The 25549-nt window shown below is 49.6% G+C and overlaps 6 protein-coding genes across 6 annotated transcripts, besides 1 other annotated feature; 4 read left to right on the top strand and 2 right to left on the bottom strand.

Annotated features, from left to right (window-relative positions):
- The first annotated feature begins 3314 nt into the window (after positions 1 to 3314).
- Positions 3315 to 3398: a sequence feature (Short protein (CABS01_07251, KAK1513845.1) was converted to a misc_feature.).
- Positions 3399 to 3807: 409 nt separating this feature from the next.
- CABS01_07250 (uncharacterized protein) lies at positions 3808 to 6480 on the top strand (the record flags this gene model as incomplete). The annotated part of the gene is made up of 6 exons (XM_060540614.1): positions 3808 to 4254; positions 4317 to 4420; positions 5020 to 5188; positions 5244 to 5696; positions 5867 to 5959; positions 6040 to 6480. The coding sequence occupies 6 exons, from the start codon at positions 3808 to 3810 to the stop codon at positions 6478 to 6480; spliced, it is 1707 nt and encodes a 568-aa protein (XP_060403499.1).
- Positions 6481 to 10270: 3790 nt separating this feature from the next.
- CABS01_07249 (uncharacterized protein) lies at positions 10271 to 10420 on the bottom strand (the record flags this gene model as incomplete). The annotated part of the gene is made up of 1 exon (XM_060540613.1): positions 10271 to 10420. A coding segment is annotated over one exon (150 nt), but the record flags the coding sequence as incomplete, so codon positions are not given.
- Positions 10421 to 13689: 3269 nt separating this feature from the next.
- CABS01_07248 (uncharacterized protein) lies at positions 13690 to 14758 on the top strand (the record flags this gene model as incomplete). The annotated part of the gene is made up of 2 exons (XM_060540612.1): positions 13690 to 13947; positions 14282 to 14758. 2 exons carry the CDS (start codon positions 13690 to 13692, stop codon positions 14756 to 14758), a joined length of 735 nt encoding a protein of 244 aa, XP_060403497.1.
- A 599-nt stretch (positions 14759 to 15357) lies between these two features.
- Positions 15358 to 17318, top strand: CABS01_07247 (arginyl-tRNA synthetase; the record flags this gene model as incomplete). The annotated part of the gene is made up of 2 exons (XM_060540611.1): positions 15358 to 15651; positions 15696 to 17318. 2 exons carry the CDS (start codon positions 15358 to 15360, stop codon positions 17316 to 17318), a joined length of 1917 nt encoding a protein of 638 aa, XP_060403496.1.
- A 1298-nt stretch (positions 17319 to 18616) lies between these two features.
- CABS01_07246 (uncharacterized protein) lies at positions 18617 to 19975 on the top strand (the record flags this gene model as incomplete). Its single annotated transcript, XM_060540610.1, has 1 exon — positions 18617 to 19975. The coding sequence occupies one exon, from the start codon at positions 18617 to 18619 to the stop codon at positions 19973 to 19975; it is 1359 nt and encodes a 452-aa protein (XP_060403495.1).
- Positions 19976 to 21027: 1052 nt separating this feature from the next.
- Positions 21028 to 22586, bottom strand: CABS01_07245 (uncharacterized protein; the record flags this gene model as incomplete). Its single annotated transcript, XM_060540609.1, has 6 exons — positions 21028 to 21580; positions 21639 to 21742; positions 21796 to 21955; positions 22019 to 22112; positions 22167 to 22229; positions 22289 to 22586. Coding segments are annotated over 6 exons (1272 nt in total), but the record flags the coding sequence as incomplete, so codon positions are not given.
- Positions 22587 to 25549: the final 2963 nt, after the last annotated feature.

The raw sequence follows: 25549 nt of genomic DNA, 5'->3' as shown, positions 1-25549 counted from the left end.
GCTTGGATCGGCCCGCGTACAAGTTGATGATGCCTAAGCGGTTGAGGCAATGGCACAAGCGCCCGACCACGGACTAGCTGTCTGGATTTATGTCATTAGAAATTGATTACGAAGCAAGTATCGTAATCAACCATATGACCAAGACGGACGGAACGTTTTCATGTGTATCGTAACTGATACTTGTATCACTTCCATCAATGACGATGAGTTCCGCGGTCTGCACTTATGCAAGTGGCTGATATGCAAATAGACAGATATGGGTCTAGGTGAAATCAAATTTATAAGAGAACTTGCGGTCGCAGGAATGCATAATTCAGACAAAGTATTGGAATCACCCGTCGGGGGATGCTCTCAAGGGAGATTCACACAAACCTAAGGTGCCGTTAGCCAGGAGATAGGGAGAGGCAATGTTTGTGCAGAAGCAAAATGCGACACTGTGTACCTAACAAAGTGTTAATGGGGGAGTCTTTTGTTGTATAGTATCATTTTGCCCCCGAAGGCCATGTGAGGAATCGCCAATAATCCCTTCGTGCCATTGCCAAATCCGAATTCTCGGCGACTCCTGGTTCTCTTCAAACCTCCCCGGACCATGAGACAGCCGACGATCTTCGCCAAAGAAAGGGTTTCCTTACCCTAACATCATCGATCTAGGGAGTTGCCATGTGGACAGATGCATGCTTGCGGTAAGTGGTCCAATCATTACCGGCTTGAATGCTTCCTTGGTCCGAGGCATTCCTTGTGTCGATACGCCACAGTCGAAACCAAGACCCGCATGACAAAGGGCCCGTATGTTTGATAGTTGACTCGGACCGGTGTCCCGCAACATGCTACATCGCATTAGTAGGTAGTGAAAGTAATGTACATGTGCTCTTTCTGGAACAATGACCCACCCAGACCATGTCACAATGCCATCAACAAAGACCAATAAAAGCCTCCCCCTGCCAATCTTATGGTCGCACGTCGTCCGCACTCGTCTCACATCCATATCTCTATGAGTTCTGTAGCCTATATCCCACTAGGCCCAGTTTGATTGTTTCAGCCTGTGAAAATTGATCAGCTTTTCAGCCCTAAATCCTGGGAAGACGTCGCAATAAGCTTTGCCATTTGGCTGCGAAGTGTGGACACCCCTTGTCTCCCACCCCCCACCTCCAAACCCGCAACAGCACAGCAAACCAAAAGTCCTACAATGGTAAACTCGAGTCCTAGAATGAGGAATAATGACCAAAGATCATCGCATTGTTTCGTCTGCGGGGAGATACTAGAAGATACTTCTCTGCTATCTGCTCATTTTTCAAAATGTGATACCAATTCGGGGGGTGTCTGTCGGATTGGAAGTCCAATTCGACCTCGGCGTACGGCAGCCCGCGCAGGGGCCAATTACGGCCCCTACTTACGATTATCGCGGCCTGCCCAACCTACGGTTAGAACCTCCTTTTTACACCTACGCAGAAATTCATATAGTTCAATTGATCTCTTCGTCAACCCACCGTTCGAACCAATTACCCTGTAATAGGGATACCAACAGTGTCAAATATTTAGTTGGACCTTGTGGACCTTGTCAACTAGATAACTCTTCAATACCGTGTAAAAACGGCAGATCTAGTCGCGTCTGTCTATAGGAGCCACAGACAAAATTTGTGGTCGGTCATACTGGCAGTATGTTTTACCGACATTGATGACAATCCGACAGCTAATGCATGCTACGTGCTCTTAAACAAGTTAAACTCGGTGGCCGTATAAGACACGCTGATATAGTTCCTTTGCCCAGATTACATATCTAATGGAAGTGGAGAATTCCAGAATGTCATTCATAAAAGAATCAGGGATGAGAGAGAAATTGGCATTTCTGGGTGAGGTCACTTCAGAATGGTGGAATGTTCTGTTCGCCCATGGTTACAAAACACGACAGATATTGTGGAAGGTAAGACATTGAACACATCACTTTGTTTTCCCCAATCGTTGTCCGTTTCCTAAATGCTGGCCGCATGTAAGCAAGATGTCGCGTGCAAACAAACGGCCAGGCATGAGTCTTATGTCCTTTTGACAGGAACCACACACCGTGGTATTGACCCACAAGCCAGCCACCCCGTGAGCGCGTCACGCAAAATGCAGGAGTTGCATTAGCACCGTGTAACCTTCCATTACTGAAGCAATTGTGGACAGGGCGGTGTACACCTAGTTTGTTGAAGCTACACGAAGATATCGTAGTCATGGAGATTCCCTTGGGTAAGAGCAAGGAATCAAGCTACACGTCAGTTTTAGTGATAGAGTTCTGCGCCCGCGATTGCACCATTCCTCGGCCCCAAGAACGAGTGGCCGCTGCTGTGTGTCCGATAAAAGTGTGTGCTGGCGGTTTCGCCTCAGTCGGTAAAGACGGTCTCGCCTCGTTCGGCCATCTGAGGCTATATGGGTACCAAGCAGCAACGGAATTTGGCACTGGTTTGATAAAACATGTCGCTACCCTTATGGATACACCTACACACCACTAGGTATGAGCATACGTTTAAGGCGGTGCCGAATGAAAAAGCACAGAGCCGGCAGTGAGATCCCTACATGTAGTCAAATCAGCAGCTTCGGCCGAATCTCTGTTGCTCCCCTAGATGTTTCTCCCAATATTGATTCTGGCTGGATGCATGGCCACGGAAGAGAATGATTCAGCACAAAAGCTGCGATAATTACAGCGCAGTCACGCAAGCTATTGATCCCTTGACTGGCAAGGGAGCGCCACAGAATATTTCGAATGAATGTTTACCGAGCAGGTATTGATTCATTTCGTTTAGGTGGAAGCCCGCTTCGGTGGTCAATTCGTACTTAGCCATCATGTGTTTGCCACGATTATCAATGTGTATTTCTATTTGAACAGCGGGAGCCACTAGAAGCTTTGCTCGCCCCCTTTTGAAGCAGGCAGCCAATTTTCAACAATTGTCCACCTTCTCAGACGACGGCATTGGCCTTTGCTACTGCACGATCACAGCCTCAATTTCTTTCTGCCTTATGCATCAGTACCCAAACCCGGCACCTACATATCACCTGCAACCAATCGAAAGCGAGAAAAAAGTCACCGATATTTGAAGTTTGACGATGTACCGGACTTTTGGCAGATCATGGTAGATAAATCATCCAATTCTCCGACTTCTTCATGCAGTTTCCCTAATCTGACGTTTTTACTTCTTCTTCAGCCTCCCCCCCGAAAAGAATACTTATTCGTGTGGACATGTGTATGTTCTCTTCCAACAGATTTATTCGAAAGATCAAACTCCATCCCCCCAAGCTGCACGATCTGACCAACGCAGTGCTGCTGTGGCCAGTCTGGCATGAAGGTAGTCATTGACCCATGCGTCAACTGCCGCTACCCACGTTGTAAGGAATGTCGCGTTGAGAGAGTGCGAACACGGTAGCAACATTACACCTGAGGACTTTCACAATCTTCTTCCCATACCGAATTCATTTCTTTCCCTCAACTTGGAGGTGAGAATGATTACAAGCAGGTAATGTACGGGTAGAGGGTTGACAATATGATTACAGATTCTACAAGCATCCTCGACACGGCGGCGAAAGGCACTGGCATCAAAAATAGAACCTCCGTAGATCAGTAGCGCTTAGAGTTGAACCGTGAGCTCTTTCAAGCCAACCAAGACCGCAGCTGTGAAACTGATGGATGTAAGGTTAGTGATTATCTTGCTTCATGAAGATATTTGTTGGAATGATGTTATCTTTGGCTTGGCATTTCCAGGCTTCAGATTGTATTACGTTGTGTGATGTACTTATCTAACTTGCTTGAAGGGTTGAAGGCCACAAAGCATCCTAATGTCGGACGATAGCCAGCTTACTGTGTCAGCTGATACGTCCGCATCAGACACCACCGTCACAGCCCCTTCAAGCAGTCAAGTCTTACAAACGATTCGCAGTGGATTCGATTGGCCACTTCGATTCTCCAAGAAAGGGAAAATTTCCGAAGGGTTTGAGAATGAACCATGGTTAAGCTACCACGCAAAGTTTGACTCGCCCAGAGATGCTATCAGCTTTTTCCTCGGCTTCGAAGATTATGACGTTAGATATCATGGGCGTGTTCGGCCTATCCTCGACATCTGCCACAACATGGACCTTCACGACCTTGCTAGCATCGAACCTTCCGATGGAGAAAAACAAGTGGCTTGGCTGATAGATGGCCAGCTAGTTAATGACAAGATCAACTTTCGGGAGTGCCTGGGGGCATTGACTGCTCGCCAACTTACTGAAGCTTTGATGAAACCAGTCAGTTCACAATCTCTTGCTACATTGTTCGCTTTTGGAACTGCTTCTAAAATTTTGGGTAGCGCTATCGCGTTCCTCTTCCAGTTCAGAGCAAGGGAGAAGGAAATGCACAAGATATGATCAGTAATGAGGAAGTTTTAACCTTCGATGCTGAACGTCGCCTGCTGTAAGAACCTGCCCTTCGGTACACTTTTACAAAAAGACATGAAGATGGCTGAATGATTTCTTAATGGGTCGGAACCTAACGCTTATGCTAGTTATCTCACGAACCTTGATTGTTGGACCATTCTTGCGCTTGTGAAAACTGCTCCATATTCTCAAGCCAAGCTTTTGGGGAACTTCTTCCACAAGCACATATGTTCCAGGACTTCCATAGGAGTGTCATTTGAGGTGGGTTTCGATCTGGACTTTGAGGGCTCAGCTTGCGCTAATAGGAACGTCTTCTTAGCCCAATGGCCCTCAAACCTTCTTCCTTGAGTTCCACTTGCCGTTTCGCGTCTGGCGAATAACGAAACATCTCCTCAAAGACGAAAGAATCAAAGGCTCGGACAACGAAGCCCTTAGATCGTCGCGAGATGTTACTTACTTAATGCCTCACGAAGAAGGGGACGAAGGTGATGACGTGCATGGCCTTTATTCAGGTCATATCGCTTGTTCGGTCAGCGGTCATGATTACTGGAGATGGACAGCTCACTTCGCGATCGACACCTGGTTTGACGAAACCAATGGTATAAATGACCAGGTTACTCGTTATGAAAATGACAGAGAAGACGGCGTCGAGTGGGATCCTTGCAGCGGCGGGCAGGACGACGCTAGAAAGCCGTTCTGGTTTCCACGAATTTGGTTTCTCCGTATCTTTGGCATTCGGCTTGACCAGATTAAGGATGAGTGGGAATCTATATGCCTCCACTTGGGGCAGAATCTCGACAGACAGGTATGATATTTCAATTTAACCTTGGAGCCTGTATCATGGATGACGTGTGGTTTAGGATCGTAAATATAAGATCCTTCTCCACGAAGCACAATTATCACCTGAGCTCGCCGCCGCCGAGGATCACAGATTTCGAGTCAACGCTTTGGAGAAATCGGTGCTGGAGTCCAGAGATGTTCTCCAAGATCTCATCAGTGTTATTCAGGAGACGCTAAAGGCTGGGGCGTCTTTCCTTTCTACAGAAGTGAACTTCTTTCTCAACTTTGACGGACAGCCGGGAGATGGTTCAGAGTGTTACCCGTATCTTAGCGAGATTCGGCGAATGTTTAACGTGTTAAATCAGCTCGGGTATCGACTAGAAAGCTACCAGGCAAGGTGCAGCTTCCTGATTCAATATTGTGAAGTTTCCAGGAAGAACGTAAGGCCTTTAGGTGTCCATTGTATTGGAAGCACAATTGTTGACAACAAGGCCTTAGAATCCTCAAGTCTCCTCGTCAACATCGGACGAGAGGTTCGCTGCCAGTTCTGTGAGCACGTCTAGTCCGTGTTAAGATGAAAAGATATCGTAACTGACAACACAAAGCGTGGCTTGTTGCAAGTACAGGTTGACATAGAGAACCTCCGAAACGTTAGCTCTCTAGAATGCTGCAGAAAGACAGTCTTTCGCTAACAAAGTAGTAGGAACTGATACAAGTGAAGCTGAAAAACGATCAACTTCTAGCTATCGGGCCCGGGGATGTTGAGGAAGTTCGAGTGCTCGCATTCAGCACCCTTGTAAGTTCATGTTATTATTCAGAGCTCTCATTGCGCTCTCTGGCAGTAGATCTAACGAACGACTAATGGCATGCCCGTAGCTTACGCAGGCTTTCTCGCAAACCACCGCACTTTTCAGCGCAGACGGTGTCATCGCCTTTACTAGAAGCTGGCAAACATTCCTGATATCCCTTCTCGTCGCGTATGGCATCAATCTTACGATAGGGACTGCGTTTCTCATTTGGATTCGGAGAGCTCGTCACAAAATCCAGGCTGCCTTGAAAGCAACGCCACTAATACCGCCTGTCGCGCAGCCAACATCGAACCCCAGCGCTACTTCGACTGTCACACTGAGGTCAAGCAGCGAGGCTGTGACTCAGACCATCGCTACACATACATCTTCAACGAATTCTGATGAAAGTGGCCTGACGATATATACGCGACGTCGATTCTCAGACAGACTCTGGTTGAGCTATAGGCAACCGCAGAGGGTGGATGATGTTGAACTAGGGAACAGGAATGTTATTGAGGAACTGACATAACCCTGGAGAAATTGCGTTGCAAACGCTACGCCTTTTTCGGCTTTTAGCTCCCGATTTATTTGTTGCCTTGCTTACTTTCCTTCATGAATCTGAATTCAAGGAGGTAGATACATTGATTGATTACATTGATAAGAAGCTTCTGTCCACATGCTGAAACAGAGTCGTCATCATTCCCGGTCCCGGCGGGGGGGGGGGGGGGGGGCACGGGCCATGGAGCGGTGAGCATTCCGGATGTCCCGGGAGCCCTCCGCGAGTCCTGAGGGCAGAGGCTAGCGCTGAACTCAATAGTGAGAACTCAATAGTGAGATTCAACAAAATTGAAATGTACGGATAGCTGAGTCCTTTATAGACACCTTCGGGCGGTTCTACGTATGTTGATTTGAGCGCGTTACTCTCGGTATTCAATCAATGTTTTGCACTGTGAGCCCTGCGGTAAGGTAGGTTGCTCCGAAATGGTCGCCACACTTCATTTCCTGAAATTTGCGTTCTACATTCATGACTTCAAGCTGCTGGAGCTCATACTAAGTATCTTGTCTGAATCAGATCTCAAGAACGGCGTTTGGAGGCTGTATTCCAGATGCATGCTTCAAAAAGTCCATCTTTATCCCGACCAGAATTCTCACTCAATGAAGTTGAGATTCTGATGAGGGTGGGAAGAGTCCGACTCGCCAAGGCCAGGCGCGACTAGTGGAAGCTGAGCCCCTATATGCCTTTCGGGGTATCTTCCAATTGCTGAGGTGGTGATCTTAAGGCCACCAGTAAATGCGTGCTACCTATAAGGCTATATTTAGTAGGGTGCTGGGCAAGCAGAAGAGCCCCAAATGACCTGACAGTAGGGGCACTCAGGCAAAGCAGTCCCACAAGACCAGGGTACCACAGTACCGGTTGCGCCGTCACCTACCGCCACGGCTGCGCCCTCTACCATTCCCCTTACCAACATCATTGAGCGCTGGCGATTAGAATGAAGCATCAGTACCTCCTAGCCATTGGTGGCTTATCTTCAAATCATTCTAGAACCTTGAAGTGCTCTAGTTCAATCTGCGTTTGAAAAATGATCACAACTGTGTGTTTCCTTGTCAACCTCCATCATCCGTGGAATAAAGTACACAGTACTTCCAAATGTTGAAGAAACGCGTAGTTCACTGCTGGACCAGGGATCATGGATCAATTGCGACCTCAACAAGAACACACCCCTTTGACGAACGGATAGTTCTGGCTTCTCTTAGTCATCCAAACTTAACTCACCCGCCGGCGAGTTCAGTGTGAGCACGTTGGCTGCGTCTTGGTCGACGAACCTCAACCTCCACAAACATCAGCTACCATCGGCTTGTTTGATATCTCCATTGCGCAAGTACAGTCTCGTCCACAAAGGCAGGGCATTTACTTGACTTGGCCAGTCACGATAGCAACATATACGACCTCAAAATAACTTCCAGCCAATACTGATCATCCTGTGGCACACTCTTAAGCCTCATCCAAGTCAAAGTGTTTCACCAATTGCGTTCAACAACTTCCTCAGGGCGATGCAATCATTCATGCAAAAGAAAGAGCCTCGCATTTCCTAGAGAAGGGAAAAGTCGGAACCAACCTGCAGGCGAGAAGTGATACAGAGTCAGCGTTACCCCACGTCCAAAGGGCCAAGGCAAAATGGTACTCCATTCTCTCTCCGACATAAGAACCTCTACCCCTCCACAGTACTCAGTACAACCTTCCCAATCCATCACACGCAGCCACTGACTCTACTTCCCTCTCGCAGCCCTCCAGGACGAGATATGCATTCATGTGGACTTGCGTAGGCGTCTCCCCAGGCCTCTGGTTCTCATTGAGATGCGATCATTACAGGCACAAATGCTGACAGCCCATTTGACTAGTGCCGCTGTGGGCACGGAGGGATTACTGTGATTGTTGACCCATGTCACGACTGTCCGCACCTGCGCTGTGCCAGCTGCAGGGTTGAGAAAGTGCAGATAAGGCAGCAGCAGCAACAGGCTCCAGGCCAATCCTAGCAGAGTTCAGTATAACCTCCGAGCCTGGTTTTCTGGAACCTAGACATCGCATCGTTCAACCACCCTAGTGCAGTCTGAGCATGATACAGAGGTGCCACCATTCGGGCTGAACTGCGTAGGACTGTGCGACACCGCTTGTGAAACATTGTATCGTCTTTTCCGTTCACAAGTGGCGTTCAGATTATTGTAGTTGTTCGCACAAAAAAAATATTCGGAGAGATAAATCCAGGACTAGCTTGTATCATGTATGCTATCGAGTGTGAAATGGTGTTGACATATACGTCTTAGCTTTTCTTCAATTCCAGTCCTAAGGCGATTCTTTTGTTCGTGAATCTGAGAGAAATGAACCTGGGATGACCTAGTAAATGAGGTAGGTGCTATTCGTTGTAACGTCTCGTAGTTGTATTGTATGTACGTACATGTACCGACGCTACCTAGGTATTCGGCACCCGATGGAATCTGTGCAGCGTTTAAACCTTGGCCTCGACAGATTCAGTAGTATAGTACACATGCAGTCTGCGGTAGCGAATCCTGAAGGATTTAGTCGATGGCTTGAAGTTAAGACCGCGTGATTCCCATTTGCAATGGCGACTTTCATTTCTAAGGTGACCATTTGTTGACTCAATCACAGTCCGTAGATCTGTTCTTCTAAGCATTCTCAAATGACAAGGGAAAGAGACCTGAGGTTGTTCTGGAATTTCGATCGGCATCCTGTATGATTCCCTTGACCGCCGTGTTCCTTTTTGCCAGGCCCGAAGACGTTTCGATTACCTGGAGACCCCTACCCCTGCATCACCGAAGATCTTAGACCCGTAGACTTTAAGACCCTGAAGCCTCATGGTTCAGGTAGTCTCGGCATGAACAGAAAGACACTCTAAGCAGCCGAGAAACGTGTGAGAGCTCAGGGAACACATTGTGGGGCTAGGTGTAAAAGTCGGAGGCGTTGGGCATGGGCTCTTTTTACACTTGACGCTTGGGGTATGTCGAATACCTCAGTCATGGCTTTAAGAACTATAATTGTCTGGATCAATCGTGAACTCTCAGACAAATTGAGAATAAGCCTGGTTATCAGGATTCTTGGTCTGCTCCCCTCGCCAAAAGTGCATGTGGCCTCTGGGTTCGAATTCATCGCTCGTTGGGTTATGGTCAAAATATAATTATGACGACACGCAGCCATCGGATCAAGCGACATCATCAAAGCAGGAATGAGTTTCACGACATGGTCCCCAATATTCCGATTTAGGCTAGCTCATCTCGGGCGAAGCTGCCTCGGAGCCTGCTGGTCAACCAAAGTCAGGCAACCTATCAAAGACGAAGTCCAATAATTTCGACAGTTTCGATATTAACCAGTTATACTAATCAAGTGACAGCCCCGGATGAACGATAAGGGTAAGCCAACTACAAGCTCCAAGGCAACGCATGTATATCTGAATCGGGTCGTCATGGCACTTTCGCGAATTTTACTGGCCAGGTTAATGCATATTTGCATGTTACCTAGGTTGATTCCCCGCGTTGCCTGCTTCAAGCTCCTTACCCTGCTAAGTGCACCTTTGGTAAATGACGAATGGTAAACGACGAGAAGACCTTACACAGTTGGAAGGAGAGGGCCACATTGCTGCGTGGAGGTGAACTCATGATCAGAGACGTGGCACTCAATCATTCCAGCGCACATACCCATTCAAATCAATCAAACAAATAAGTCAAACAAACAGTCAAATATAGGAATTTCAGCGAGTCAAACAATCAAATATTCCAGCCCGTATATTTGATATATTTGATCAAATCTAGAATCTAAGGGTGGACCCGAATATACTAATAATATACCGAGAAAATACGGAAAAAAAGGGGCCGCCCGGACCCGGATTCGAACACCGGACTTCCGGAATTAAAGTGGAGCCGCCCCAAAAAATTCGGCACCTACGGCGCCGTATCCACTACACTATTTACACCTCTAATATTCACCTTCACTTTATGATTACTTATCACTCAAATCAATCAGATATTTGTCAAATTTATCAAATAATCAAATATGGCGCGAGAAATCAGCCAAACAATCAAATATGAACCTCATATTTGATTTGTTTGTTTGGGTATAAGCGCTGAATCATTCGTTCTTGTGCAATCACGGCATTGCTGCACTTTCTACCGAGACCCCTTCTGTCAGTTCGTGGACCATCTATGATAGACTCAAAATACCTTGGGTGGCAGCGTAGGTAGGTACGCCGTTCCGTTCTGGCCGACTGAATAAAGGCAGTGAACGACAAGGAAGAATTCAGGCTTGTCAGGCTTGTGATACCGCACAGAAGGATTATCGAACGTTCTCAAACTGCATGCAGTAGATTTTACAGGATACGCAAACTAAAAACACGCCTTGTTTCGATAGGTACTTTGAAAACCCAGGGCCCCATTTGTCGCCCTGGATTGCAAAACACTCCTCTACTCAGATTCTCGGCCCCAAGCCCCGATTAGCTACGCCTCAAAGGCAATGCTGGGGACGGCAATTCATGTGAGGTACATGGGGGGAAGAAGACGAAACTAAATGGTGCCTCATGTGACTGTAGGGTATGATGGATGCGGATGTTCAAAAATACGCGTTGTTCCTGCCGGCTGCCCCTACCTTCAACCGTTCGTAGGCACGTCTTCCGCAACTTCCTCTTCTCCATCAAGAATATGCTTCGTTTACACCTTCATATCATAAGATTCTCGTCGTAAAATCTGACGAGGTCTAGCCTCAAGGGACCTGGGATACCTCACCTTACTTGATGTTGCTCCTTGTATCATCGAGTGTCTATTTGATATACGGCAAGCCGCCTGTAATTTTGAAGCAGGTATGTTGCCCCTCACTCTCTCTTGGGTCGGTTTATTTCTTCATTAGCGGTAATGGTTGTATTCACAGAACTGATCTTGCCTGTAGCTTTTAATCCGCCTATCTAATCCTTGCAAAGGTTTGATGCCCCATCAGCCAGGCCTGCCATATCATGAGAAACGACAGCCTAGCCAGACTTTCGACGAGGAGTGAGGCCGTGAGGAGCCCAGATTTGCCCGCGCCGCTACGTCGTACGCCGTCTCGAGACAGATCAGTACATTTATCGGCCACACCGTTGCAACTTCAAGCTTTTTCTTGGCCTGAGAAATTTCTTGTGCGACAAACCTCCTCCGATTCTTGGGAGAACACACCTTGGATGCACGCAGGTCTCAGAGATATTTGTAGTCCTATTGAAGACGAAGAAGAATTTACGTCTTGTCTTAAGACTGAGCATAACTGGGCCGCTGATGAGATCCGGCTCGAAACTATTGAGAATCTAGTTGAAGGTGCAACTCTCAAAAAACTGCTTTGTCGGGACGATAGCATCCCCGAAACCAAGACAGCGATATTGATTGACGGTAACAATATCAACCTGCAGCCAATACTTAGGCCATTCCACGGAGGCTTGAGCGTACCGGATCTCATGAACGAACTGTTGAAAACTGTAAGTAGCGGAACGTGTGAAGCTTCAACGGAGGGCTGATGGATATCCAGCGCTATAAAGAAGTTCATGAGGAAGAATCTTCACCATGGGAAGCAAACGACGTTCCAGATGCGGAGAGGAGATTGATGTAAGTTCAAAGCCACCGCTTCATCCACATAGCGTCAAATGGCTAAAAGCACCCTTTCTGGTAAGCTACATTGTGAACCTCAGTTCCTGGGCTGTTGTGGGCCTGCTTGGGTCTGCTCCAGAATCGTTGTTTCGTGTTCTGGGCACTCTAATGGATAACTATATTCGCTCCATAACATCTCTGAGCGTCTCCTTCTCGGTGAGTTGGCATATACAGTCAGTTGGATACTGACTTGGAAATCATCGATTGTCTGACGATGGATTCACTGGAACACTTAGACTGAAGGACCAGCCAATTTCACGATGGAATTCTCGTTCCCACTTCGCGTCTGGCGCACAGACTCGAGTTTAAGGATAGATGGTAGGGGGAAAACAGCCGGTGGTCAATCCCTCAGGTCCTCAAGAGACGTGACTTTCTTGAGGCATCTTTCCGACTGTCACCACGAAGACGGCTCCATAGACGCGATTTACGCAAGCCATATCAGCTGTGCAGTCACAGGGCTTGACCAGTACAGATGGACTGGAATACTGTTTGCCGAAGATTGGTTTGAAACACCGGGAGACGACCCAGCGCCTGACACTATAGAACGATACGACAATGATCTGATGGATGGACTGGCTTGTGATCCACTCGCTCGCGGGCGGGTTGACGCATCAAGGTCTGGTTGGTACCCACGCTCGTACTTTTTGAGCATCTTGGAAATTCGTTTACTGCAAGCACATGACGAATGGCTTGCCTTACTCTTCCGCTTGGAGACAAAGATCAAAGGAGCCGTAAGAACCCCTGGGCCTCCATCACGCAATGTAGCCAATTGTTTGACTATCTCTCTCTCTTAGTCCAAAAAATATAAGCATCTTCTCCGCCGCATTCAGTTTTCGGCTCGTGATTTCCGAACAGACCCACGGCACCACAGTCTGTTGCAAGATCTCGACGACTTTGAAGATGCAGTAGTCGACACAGAGGAACTGCTACGGGAATGCGAACAAGCGCTCGAAGAAACCCTGAAATCGCTCAAATCTTTCATGGCAACAGACGCCCACTACTTTTTTGGGAACACTCCAGAGCCGACGGGAGCTGACGCTTGTTTCGCACATCTGTCACAGATACGAAAGACATGCAACGACCTCCATCGATTTCATTGCAAATCAAGGGCACTCCAAACAGACTGCAGGTCAATCCTGAAGGCTGGAAAAGCCATGAGTAAGAAGGTGCGTGGCTGACAACGACTTTGGCGCTGAAGTACTACTTAGTAGATACTTAGGTACTCATTTACTCGCACATGGTTTACTGACGCAAACACGACTACAACCAGCATCTACGTAGATCGCAGATGGAAAAACTCCAAATAGTAAGTGCGACTACTTGAATCATACTGAACTAATTCCTGACTTTAAAGAACACATTCCAACGACCACATGTTCCTGGGTTCGAGTCACTAACCCAAAACCGGTTCCATTATCTTTGGGCAGTCGCCATGATAGCTGGGCTGTTGTCGATCATTAAAGACTCTAGGGCGCTTCACTGGAGTCTTTTGCTTATTGTGATGTTGATCTCAATGGTAATGTTCCTTTACGCGAGTATGTTACTTCAAACCAGTGTATCTCGAATGGGTTCATCACAGCATGGGTCCATTGGCCTGCGGACTCAGATTCAAGCCAGCAACTACACGCATATAGAGCACGCCACACTTGGAGATACGGTGACAAGCTTCCTCAATTTAGCTTGGCGTGGGTCCTCCGTAGACGTTTTGTCTGGAAGTGCTGCCGAGCTATCGCCCGGCGCATCATCCGAATTCAACGCCACCCGGCGGCAAGATCCGACAATTCACCATGTGAAGTCACACATCCTGCGTTGGATCCCCAGCGTCCGCTTTCTCAGCATGACCGAAAACAGCATTTCCAATCAACCTTTGGACTTACAAAACTTGGGTCAAATCATCGAATATATTCCTATCTGCCTCCCAGTCGATGGCAAGCGACTTCCCGAATTGAATGACATGAGTTCGCAGGATTGTCACGATGACAGATCTTTTTTCAGTTCGCTCAGAGAGCTATTGCAGAGAGATCGGTGGTTCACCTGGTCCGGTTTCCTTTCGCGAAGTGGTTTGAGGGAGCCGATTGGAATGCATTATGTGGAGGTATGAAGCACCGATCACCTGAGCTATTTGCATATTGAACATCATATACTGAAACCCACAGTATGAACTTTACCATGATGGCTACGTTTCGATACGGGTTCGCCCAAAGGTCCCTCCAATATCAGAAGCGGAGAGATACCGGCCGACGGAGAGCCCGTCGTTCGAGCCTGTGCCGTCGAAACGTCTTATGGATCTGTTCAAAAGCACCGCTGACATTGATGGGAGCGATCGTAGCAATCTCGACCGGATCATTCATCGCATTGACGGGCTGCCTCCTCAACAACGGACGGTGGGGATAGGTTATGGTCTGGAGATTGAAGAAGGTCCGAATTCCAAACTTCTGTGGCTCATCAGGTGGACATCTGTGGTCTTTTGCGTTGTGCTCGGCGTCGTATGGGCGGCCATCTCGGGTGACATCGAGAGTGGCTTTGCGATTTCAACCTGCCTAATAGCGTTTTCGATGGCTAGCGTGGCATTCTTGAAGTTTTCGGCGTCCAGGAGTTATTCGGGCAACGAAGAGACAGGTCAAAACGTGTAAGAAGGGTGCCGATTTCATGGCATGCAAATGTCAAGTCAATACATTTGGACGGACTTTCATGAGGGTAATGACGACTAGTCTGCTAGTCCGAAGCTAGCTCAATCAAATTCCTCTGTAAAGGCATTCGAACTACAGCTGATTAAAGAAAGACTGTGGCCGAATGTAAGGACCCTATTTGACGGTTGATGGGATAGTTCAACGGCTGTATCCCGGAGACAAAATCGCATGTTATGTCAACGAACAAAAGCATGTACCTAAGATAGCCAAGAAGGACTCAGACGAGAAATCGATGAGTTAACAAGACACCTGCCATCCTGGTAATGCCAATCCAAAGTCGTCGCATACCATGCGCGGTAGCCTCATTCAACGACTGGGTGATAGCCTCTGCGTCTGCAAGTCTGGAAATCAACCAATCCAGCGACGCCGCGTTGGCTGCCTTCGGTGCCCGACCACACCAACGGCCCATTTCGTCACTCCGCTGCTATCGCTGAAGAAAGAGACAATTCTCCCATCGTTTGTGATAGCGCTTGCCTGTTTTCTTTCTTCCACACACACCAAAGCAGGTGGTCACAAGATACTTGTCAGATCCCAGTAACACCATGGCGACTTTGTCCATCAACGGCCTTCAATCTTCACTTGGGAGGCTGAGCCTCGAAAAGCCTCTTCCCTCCTTTCCGGTTGCCGATGTGTTAGTGCGCCCGTTAGATATCTGGCGTTCTTACTTAGCCACTATCGTGGCGGAGGTGGCAGGCTGCGAACCAGCTGTTGCGTATGAAGCGATTCAGTCTACGGCTGCCATTTCCATGGGCGATCTAGCCATCATTCTGCCCCGTCTCAAGATCAAAGCGAACGCCGAGGCCGCAGCTGCACTGCTCGATAAGGCAATTACTCAAGTAAACTTGGAAGTACCTCCCTAGGCTGACAGAAATAAATGCAGTTTCCGAAGTCACCTCTATACACCTTTCCATTCGTCGACGGGGTTCACATCCGCATCTTTTCCTCCCCGTTCTTCCTTCCCAGACTTCTCATCCCCTTCATAGCCGACCGCAAAGAATTGTATGGAAGCGATGAAGTTTTTGGTTTGAGGGATGTGGCATCACCCGAGTCTGGTCGCAAAAAGGTCATCGTCGAGTTCTCGTCGCCCAACATTGCACAAGAGTTTGAAGGCAGGCACCTACGTAGCACAATCAACGGTGCTGCTATCGCCAACCTACATGAGCGGATGGGATGGGAGGTTGGTCGATTGAACTTTTTGGGCGACTGGGGCAAGAACATCGCTCTTCTCGCCGTCGGCTGGAACAAGTTCGGCTCGGAGGAAGCCTTTGCCAAAGATCCCATTCGTCACTTACTCGATGTACACAACCAGATCAACGAGCTGTTCAAGCCTGAGCAAGAGGCAAGCGCAAAGGCGAAGGAGGAAGGAAAGAATACAGCCGAGATTGAGTCACAGGGCATTTACGCTGAACGTGATGCGTTCTCCAAAAAATGGGAGGAAGGGGATGCCGATGCATTAGCCCTGACTACCAGGTTCCGCGACGTTTATGTCGAAGATTACACCAAAGCCTATGCTCGTCTCGGCATCAAGTTTGATGAGTATGCCGGAGAGTCACAGGTAACGCCGGAGTCAATTGCGGAAGTTGAGACAGTCCTCAAGGAGAAGGGGATATCCGAGGAGAGCGATGGATCGTGGCTCATCGATTTCAAGAAGCACGGCGCGAAAGGTCTCGGCACTGGTATGATCCGCAACCGTACTGGCACGACCATGTACTTCTCCCGCGACCTGGCCGCGGTGCTCGATCGTGAGAAGAAGTTTGCGTTCGACAAGATGATTTATGTTGTCGCTTCGGAGCAGGACTCCCATTTCCGCTGCGTGATCAAAGCACTCGAGCTAATGGGGAGAGAAGATCTCGCCAAGAAGATTCAACACGTCAACTTTGGCAAGGTTCAGGGCCTGTCGTCCCAACTCGGCAACGCGCACTTGTTGGGAGACATGCTGAACCAATGCGCCAACGCAGTGAGAGACGCCATGGCGACGGAGGAGAATGCTGGGGCCCCTCTTGCCGCCGCGGAGCCTTTCGGCATCACATCGCTTCTTGCTCAAGACATGCACACCAAGCGCAGCAACGGGTACGCGTTCGATAGTAAGAAGATGACTGAGTTCGAAAGCGAGACTGGCGCCCATCTTCAACTTCTTTACACCCGACTTTGTTTGACCATCAAGGAGCTTGGCGCTGACCCGACTGCGCTCGGAGAGATCGACTACGCGCATTTAGAAGAGGAAGAGTACACGAATCTCCTGAGACTCATGGCGCAGTACCCTGATGTCATCAACGCTGCGTACAAAACCCTCGAGCCTTCGGCTGTGTTGACGTTCCTATATCGGCTAGCCGAACAATTGTTGGTATGTCTCGATGACGATGAGGGCGAGGGTGAAGATGAAGAGGAGGAGACTGCCGATGACCCGGCGCTTGACCTTGCACGAGCGGTGCTGTATGAGAATGCCAGACAAGTCTTTGAGAATGGTATGAAGGTCCTCGGTATCAGCCCTCTGTCTTCCTGATTTCGACGCTCTGATTTTTGTCATTGTTGTAACTCGGGGGAAGGCAGGTTTGGTCATTGTTACATACCACTGAACGTGGTAAGATTGTCGAGGAATATTGGGAGGCGCATGATCTGTTGAAGTTGCTTTGTCATGAGATCATGACTTGATGACAGACATGGGAGCACAATTAGGATCCCAGGCCAGGTGGCAACTGTTTACTGTGATGCATAGCAAAACTCAAAAATAGTCAATATAATGTTCAGGCTTTTGCATGAAGCCCAGTGAAAGTGAAGCCTAATGTCTCTCACGCCTGTTCATAGCAACGTGCTTATAATCTCTTTTCTTGAGCTTCACTTGGGCAGGGTGTTCCGAACAATCAGCTGTTCTGTGCCCCAATAATATCCATGATATGATATCCTTCACTGAGAACGCTGTTTAGCTTATGTGCTCATGTCTTGGTGTATCTACGCGGCTAAGTACGCGGCCATGCTCGACGTCCTGGTTCTTCAGGCCCTCTCACTTCTGGCGGAAGACGAATACGTCGGAAAGAAATAGAGAGAGGCAAGACGGGAAGGTAAGGATGCCAATGCCTGCCTGAATAGATGAGTAGAGGGACCCACTGATGGAAATATCCTCAGGAGTTGAAGCCTTCTTCTTGACTTTTCTTCTTCGCCACCACATCTGAAGTCAGCCATTCCTACCAACCACAATTTAGGTAAGCCCTCACTTTTCTCATCACTTGGTCCCTCCCTCCTCTCAAAATACACCCACTGCAAATGAAAGGAATTTCCCTGCCTTCTAGCAGTGGAAAAAACTCTTTATTATCCTGAGCCCAGTCGCGCCTTCCTGCCTCGAGGTGAGGCCATTGTTTTTATTATCACTTTCCACCACGACCGCGCCCCACCCTCTCGTCCTCCTTCGCCCTCCCTCGCGCTCACCTTCACCCTCACCCTCACCTTTCTTCTTATTTTCTTTCTTGTCTTTTCCTCACCCATCACTTTCGAGATTCGGCTCGTTCACTCTTCAAACTTCTCATTCTCACCCAGTCGCCTGTGTATCTCGCTCTGATACACCACTGACTGGCGAGATATAGCTAAGTGGCATGAACATTATTGCCCTCATCGCTATCGTATCACAACAACGCGCGCTGTGAGAGCTTCCACAACAAGCTGAATATTGCGGTAGGTAATCTCATTATCTTTGTTCATCCTCGAAGGTGGTTCTGACTTCTTTTAACGCAGATTCGTCCGCAAACAAAGAAATCCCTTACAAACCACCAACCTCTAGTCGCTCATCACTCCATCGACTCAAACATCATGTCTTCCCGCTCGCGCGACCGCGGTACCACCGTCATCTCGGCCGAAGAGCGCGCCAGACGCATCACGGAGGCCAAGAGCAAGATTCGCGAGAACGCGACCTTCACTCCCGCCCTTCTGGGCCGCATCGAGTCTCGCATCGATTCCAACGCCTTTCGTCGTTGCATCTCGGACAACACTATCTACCAGTCCCTCTGCAACTCGCTCAAGGACAAGAACGTCCCCGAGCGCGAACGTCGCCCCGACCTCGTCGACTTTCTCGCCCTTGAGGCCATCGTCGCCGTCAACTATGACGGTGAGTACAACAAGGTCCTGAAGGACCTTTTCATCCGCTGCAACACCGCCGCCTGGGTCGACAAGGCGGTTCTCGCGGCCAATCAGGAGTGGTACCGCGATAACCTCTCTGATGCCCGCAAGTTCATCAAGACTCTCATCAACAAGGTTGACTCCCAACTCTTGGAGATCATCCTCGAGGACATCGATACTAGCTTCTGGCGTCAGACTCTCAACGACCATGTCCTCTACAAGAAGATCCTTGAGAAGCTCAAGAGCAACCGCGACCTCAGCCAGCGCGACGTTCTCACCGCTGTCGCTCTCAACGGCGGCAAGTACCCGACCGAGGTCTTCCGTCACCTCATCGTCCACCAGAACTCCGCCATGTGCCACTGGGGCAACAACGTCCAGGCCCAGCATGCCCTTTACGAGGACGACGAGTTCCAGGATACTCGAGCTCAGAACACCGTTGTCAGCGACACTATGGCCAACCTTGAGTCCTTCGCTGATGCGATGCATGATAAGGATAAGAGTAAGGAGATCCGAAAGAAGGTCCGCGAACTGAAGGACATTATGAAAGGAGACCTCGGTCTTCTCCGTCACACCCTGGGTGGCCGCATTCAGAAGAATACTGGCGGAGGCGGAAGAGTCGCCATTGGAGGCATCGGCAACGATCTTACTCGCCTTAACAGCCTTACCGGCGGAGGCGGTACCGCTGGTGTCCTTGCTGGAGGTGTTGGAGATACTGGTGGTGTTGCTGGTGTCCATAGTACTGGCGGTACTGGTGGTGTCGGCGGCGGTGGTGGTCACTTGGGTACCGTGGGTGACTTCCAGACTCAGCTTCGCCCTACTCATCAGCGTCATGACTCTATCACCTCTTCTGCTGGCGGTCTCTTTGTCGGCCAGGATGGAGCTACTCCCAGAGGTTACGAGACGCCCCAGAGCCAGATGCAGGGCAACGGAAGCCTTGGTGTCGAGGGTGGTGGTATGGGTGGCTTGGGCAGTGCTCGCCTTCATGTTAAGAGAGAGGCCTTCAGCCCCGGCTCCGACTCTAGGGTTCCTGACCCCTTTAGCCCTTCTTACTAGGAGGCTTCTTTCGTGTATACTTACTGCTCTTTTTGAGATCGGAAGGGACTAAGGACGGCGGCGGTGGAGGAAGGCTGACTTCTGGATTGATGCCGTTGACTACCCTCTCGGATGAGAAGAGCTGTGTATTGCCGAACTAAAGCAGAGATTAGTGCAACAAGAACTTGGCTTTCACTTCATCCTGCTCCGTGCTCATCTGAATGTGTGTACAAGGTCAAAGCTTCAGAAACGTAAGCATGAGAAGCAGGGACGATGTGCTCTTTGTTGCTAGAGTTCCTGGTCTCTTCACCGTAGTGAGATCCTGGATTGAAACCTCGATTCATTTTTCTTTCTTCACTGACTCCGGTGTTGCGCTTTCAGCCGTTTTCGATGCGCATCCTACAAAGCCTTTGGATTTCATCACAATGGAAGGCTTTTCTTGTGAAGAAGGACTTTGATTGAACAACATGAGAGTCGAGCTGGTAATTGCATTCTCACCCGATTTGCCTTTTGCTCAGCTCGGGTCGGTCCGCTGACAAGTCTGTGATGGCAAACCTTCTCAATCGACTGGATGACCAGCCAACCCAGTCGACCTCAAACTCTATTCTTGTCAAACGTAGGAATACAGGAGTGACGCAGCGAATGCCTGTTCCCATAGTCGTGAACAATACAAAATGTCAAGTTACTGGGGCCCTGGTGGCCAGGCAACCAGAAGCTTCTGGCTAATCGATTGGGAGGCTATCTCCATAGGTGTGTTAGGCAGCGCGAGTTCGACTTGCCACAGGGGCCGATAGATAGAGTTGACTCTCTCTCGAGACGTTTCGATGGCACCAATACCACATCGTTGGCGTACGATATGGGAATCGGATAGGGAACTACTCCATCAACCTCATGCGGGTCTGGGCTTCGCGGGACTCGGAAATGTTGAGGAAATACACTCATAAACTGGGGAACACACGGCCTATGGTACCTGATTCCCGTAGAGTCATACGGATTATTTGTACTATGTAGATAAATACCCAGCCATCATCAATATACCAAGTCGTTAATAATTTTCCGCTCCCGGATCTCCTTCAAACAGCCTCCCCTGGCTCTCTGGGATTGCTCGTAACCACAAATTCCGTCTTCTTCACAATAACCGGCGCGTCAAGATGATAATCGGCACTGCCGTCATCGGACCCCTTGCCTATCCTTGAGCTCTGCACCCCAATATCCCGGTCGCTGTGGTCGATCCCGCTGCCGAGCGGCTGCATACCGCTCATCCCCGGCCGCCAGCTCTGCAGCGCGTACCTGCTTCCGACATTGCCGCTCTGGCCCGTCTTTCCATAGCCGCTCGCGGCACCGTACTTGTTGCTTCGGCTTCCGGATCTACTCTTTTCGTTGAAGTATTTGACGAGGGGCGCGAGGGTCGGGATGCAGCAGACGATGATACCGAGGTTGTTCTCGATGGCGGACCACATGATGAGGGGCGAGGAGTCGAGGTAGTTTGCGAGGGCGTGGACGGTTTGGATTCGAATGATTTGGATGACGGTGATGAAGGCGCCGAGGCCGAAGAGGCCAAGGAGAACGAACTTCTTGCGCTTTTGGATCTTGGAGGATGCGAGGACGGGAAAAGGGAGGAACATGCTAAAGAAAACAAAATATTAGCTGGCGTTTGAGTACATGGTTGACTTGGGTAACATACACAATGACATCAAATGCGATCGTTAGAGACGCCATGCTCGTGTAGAAGGGAACTCCGGGGATGCAGGAGCCATTGGTGATCGTGGGGTCCCATTGCTTCGCGATCTATTCTTTGTTAATATCCGTTCTGTCTTGGAACAAGAGATGAATAAACTTACAGGCGTGCACAGATTTATTTGCACCAGCAGGAAGGCAAGGTGATACGCGACGCAGAGGCCAATGGTAACAAAAGTTGCCCACCTGTAGGGACCCTTCGGAATGAAGCGGAGATATGAGAGAAGCAAGCTGATCTTGAATCCGAGAATACTGCTGATGTAGCTGAACTGGATGTTAGTTCTGATTATATCTTGACGAATCCTTCCCAAGGATTTGAGCACTTACAAAGGAGCGCCAGCGTATTGCAGAAGACCGAAGTTATAGAGATTTTGCGCTGGCATGTCCTCCAGCTTTTCGAGACCCAAGCCCCATTTTGTTTCTGCGGGTGGTTAGTAGACGCAAGACGAGTGGTGAAGATTGAAGATAAACGTACGAATAGTGCTGACGATTGCAAATCCGGCAGCCGCAAACCACGTTGCAAAGATGACCCAGTCATCTATAGCCGACAAGTTAGTGCTCTGTCCAAAGGCCAGATCATCCGACTTGCAAACGTACCTGAACCAGCGGCCTTGAGCATGATTACACGGACGTATAACCGCAGCATCATGATGATCAACGACAGCGCCGTAAACACCAACGCGATGGCCGTGATCTGGGGACCCGTGGACGGTGTCCCCGGCGGTGTGTTGTAGGTCCACGACTCGCTCATCGTGGGCTGAACTGTTGCGAATAACCTCCTTCGAAACCCGGTCGGTGAACGCGGTGAAGTCAAGCCCAGACAGACGTAAGGCTGATGGTCTGCGGGCGGACGTTGTTCGACGGGATGTGGTAAGACGGGAAGGACGTTGCCGATCTAACCGACGAGCCTAGATAGGAGACTAGGAGGAAAGGGACGAGTGGACAGAGGTGGCGGAGCCGACTGGCTTTAGACCGCTTTATCTGGACAGGAGCTCGTCGTTCATAACATCATTAGACTAGGCCTTTCAGCTAGTAACGTTCGTGCCAAGAAGGGAGGGGGAAGAGTGGAGGGAGTATCAATATACAAATAATATGCTCTTCCTTTCTGGCTTCTCTCCCTTTTCACATTTGCCTTTTTCCACATAGGCCCAACCTTATGGATTGGGTATCCTGTTCCGGTACCGAGCATCTGGGCCAGAAGGCATCCCCTGTCGGAGCAGGTAAAAGATATCACACTTGAAGTAACGGCCAAGCCGGGCTGCAAGCACGAACTTTGTGAGAGGTTCTAGTCCGGATGTGTGAGGTGGGTGGACTCTGGAGGGCTTGTCCTCCGGGCCTTGTCCCTCGGATCGTCTACAAGGTAACGTCCCCCTCTTGCCTCGTGCACTGCACGTTTGCGAGAAGCTCGGGGGAGCCACGAGGAAGTTGGGAACACATACGGGGTCAAACTCCGTACGAGGGCCATTGGAGCAGCAGAGCCACAGAGCTTCTTTCCTCCCCCCCGCCGGAAAGTGTGCCGATGTTGCATTTCAGGAGTGCTTTCTGGAGACGAACGTATCCATGCCTGCATCTTGCAAAACGCATCGGGTTTGCGACCAGTCACCTCGAACTTTCGCTGAGCCACCGGCCGGAGAAGCGTCTGGGCTTTCTCGCCAGACCTGGGATTCTAGAAGAGACGTGGTCGTCGGCGGCCCCCGTTCCCTGCTGGCCGTCCCCCTTGTTGGACGCATATACGGAGTTCCTGTGGTACACGCACACTATGCACGCGTACGGGCATTGTACGCGGCACTAATTAGCGCAGATCCAGGGATGATGGTCTTTCATAAGAGAACCAGTTGTTGGTCCCCTGACAGTCTGCCATACTGCCATATGTCGTAAAGCCCGTATTGTGGGAACCGCTGCCCGTGGATTCTTCATATTGTTGTGGAAGTTGAATCCCGAGCACGGAACCCATCCGAGGAAGAGAAATGAGCCGCAGTCTAAGCCAAACCCGAGGAGGTCCTTTATGTCACATGGCGTTACCGCGTATGATATATCACATTGGGGGCTAAAATGCCACAGTGGCAGAGGTGACAGCGGGAGATTTTGACAACTTGGCAAGCTAGCTTCAACTCGAATTTACGCAATTATCAAAATTCATGGACCAAGGAGTGGACCACGCAACAGCAATGTGGCCAGACTTGGTCCGTGTCGCGATGACAAGTCAGTGATGAATGTGACATGCGAGGATATCCCTGTCCGAGACACGCCGGTTCGGGCAATTTGCCATGTGCGGTAAAGCTCTGGACTCTGGTATCGACATGCTATCCTTATAAAAGCAGGTTGTCTCATCAAGCAAAGGTTTCTCCCTGAAGCAAACTTGTTTCCACGTATAGGGTCGTGTTTGCAATTAGCTACTAGCCAGCGATGTGCTGGATGGCCCTGAAGTGTTGTATCGACCAAGAAACCTTCTGTTATCGAGCCAAGACCTCGTCAAAACGAAGTCGACTGAGACTTTGAGAGTTCAAGTTGCTGTGCCACATTCCGACCACGTGGGTCTGATATGCCGACTTGGCCTGCAGAGTGTGCCTGCACATCCATGCAAGTTGTAACCATGTCTTCAAGCCCCCCCACCGATGAGAAATAAGTTCCAGAAGTTCTCAACGCCATCCCGCTTTTCAGGTGAGCGTGTGTGCTCGAGCGCAAAGCGGCACAGCAAGAAACAATCGTTCGTGACTTGAATTTCTGAAGAATACGCTTCAAGTCTCTAACCCCAAACTCCCCCGGAACCGTATCCGTACCCAGCCGGCCAGCCTTCTCGGGCATATGCGGAGACGAGAAATTTTGGCTTTGAGACGTCCGCGGGAACTGGAGAATGATCAGGAGAGGGAGGCGATCCGGGCACGAGGGAACCACTTGAAAAAGGAGAAAAGGGTCCTCTTCGTGACTCGGGCACGCTGACATCGAACAATTTTCCATTGTTCCACGCCCTACGGAAAATTCTTTCGGATCCGAACTTCCCTCTTGCCAAGGAACCAAACCAAGGGAGCAGCCACAATCTTAGCTCCCAGTTACCACACACACATTTCGGAGGAAGAAAAAAAACGTTGATCGGGACGGGACGTGAATGTCTGTGCTGTCCTGCCGCCGGCGTCGTGGTAGCTGACTGTTTGTTTGCTGCCCGCGCGTATGAGGCACTTTAATGCCGATTTTGCACAACGGCCGCCAATCCTTTTTCAATAGTGTTTCCTAGCACCGTTGATCTCAACTACTAGATGGACTGTTATGTCATGAGAACGTTCCAATAACGTTGATCCTATGACAGCACATGATCCAACTCAGCTGCACTGGAGTTTGGATGAACGTTGTGGTTCAACCACACCACTGTCTCATTCTTGAGTTCGTGAGACCCGAGGGGTGGGAGACCCTTGGACGAGATTCTTGGGGCGCACTCGGTAGTATTTGCAGACAATGTCGCAATCAGCCAAAGCTTCGCAACTCGCACCCTGTTCTCCGATCGAGCATGAACCACTTATCAAGATATTTATCAGACGTTACAGCGGCGGCCCAATTCCATGGACAGTTTGACAGCCCCTTGTTCTTCTATACGTTGCCTCGTACGATGCGGTTGCTACCGAATCTTGGAGGAACCGAGGAACTTCATCTCATCGGCGTCTGGCGAGTTCAGGTAAGACCGCCGCGAGGCCCCTGCAGTTGGCCCCCCCTTGGAAGTCTGAAGGATGCGTGGGTCTGCTTGATCGATCCTCTTTTCTTACCAAGGATCTGGTGGCGAGCCCCCAATCGGGCCGGGGTTCGATAGACTTTGCTGAAGAACCCCCGCAGCTTCAATTTCCGGCCCAGGTTGCGCCCGATTATTGA

Source organism: Colletotrichum abscissum (assembly GCF_030869225.1).
Source record: "Colletotrichum abscissum strain IMI 504890 chromosome Unknown Scaffold_15.1, whole genome shotgun sequence".
Taxonomy (NCBI): domain Eukaryota; kingdom Fungi; phylum Ascomycota; class Sordariomycetes; order Glomerellales; family Glomerellaceae; genus Colletotrichum; species Colletotrichum abscissum.
The sequence above is the reverse complement of the archived record's forward strand: the minus strand, read 5'-3'. Positions and strand labels throughout refer to the sequence as shown.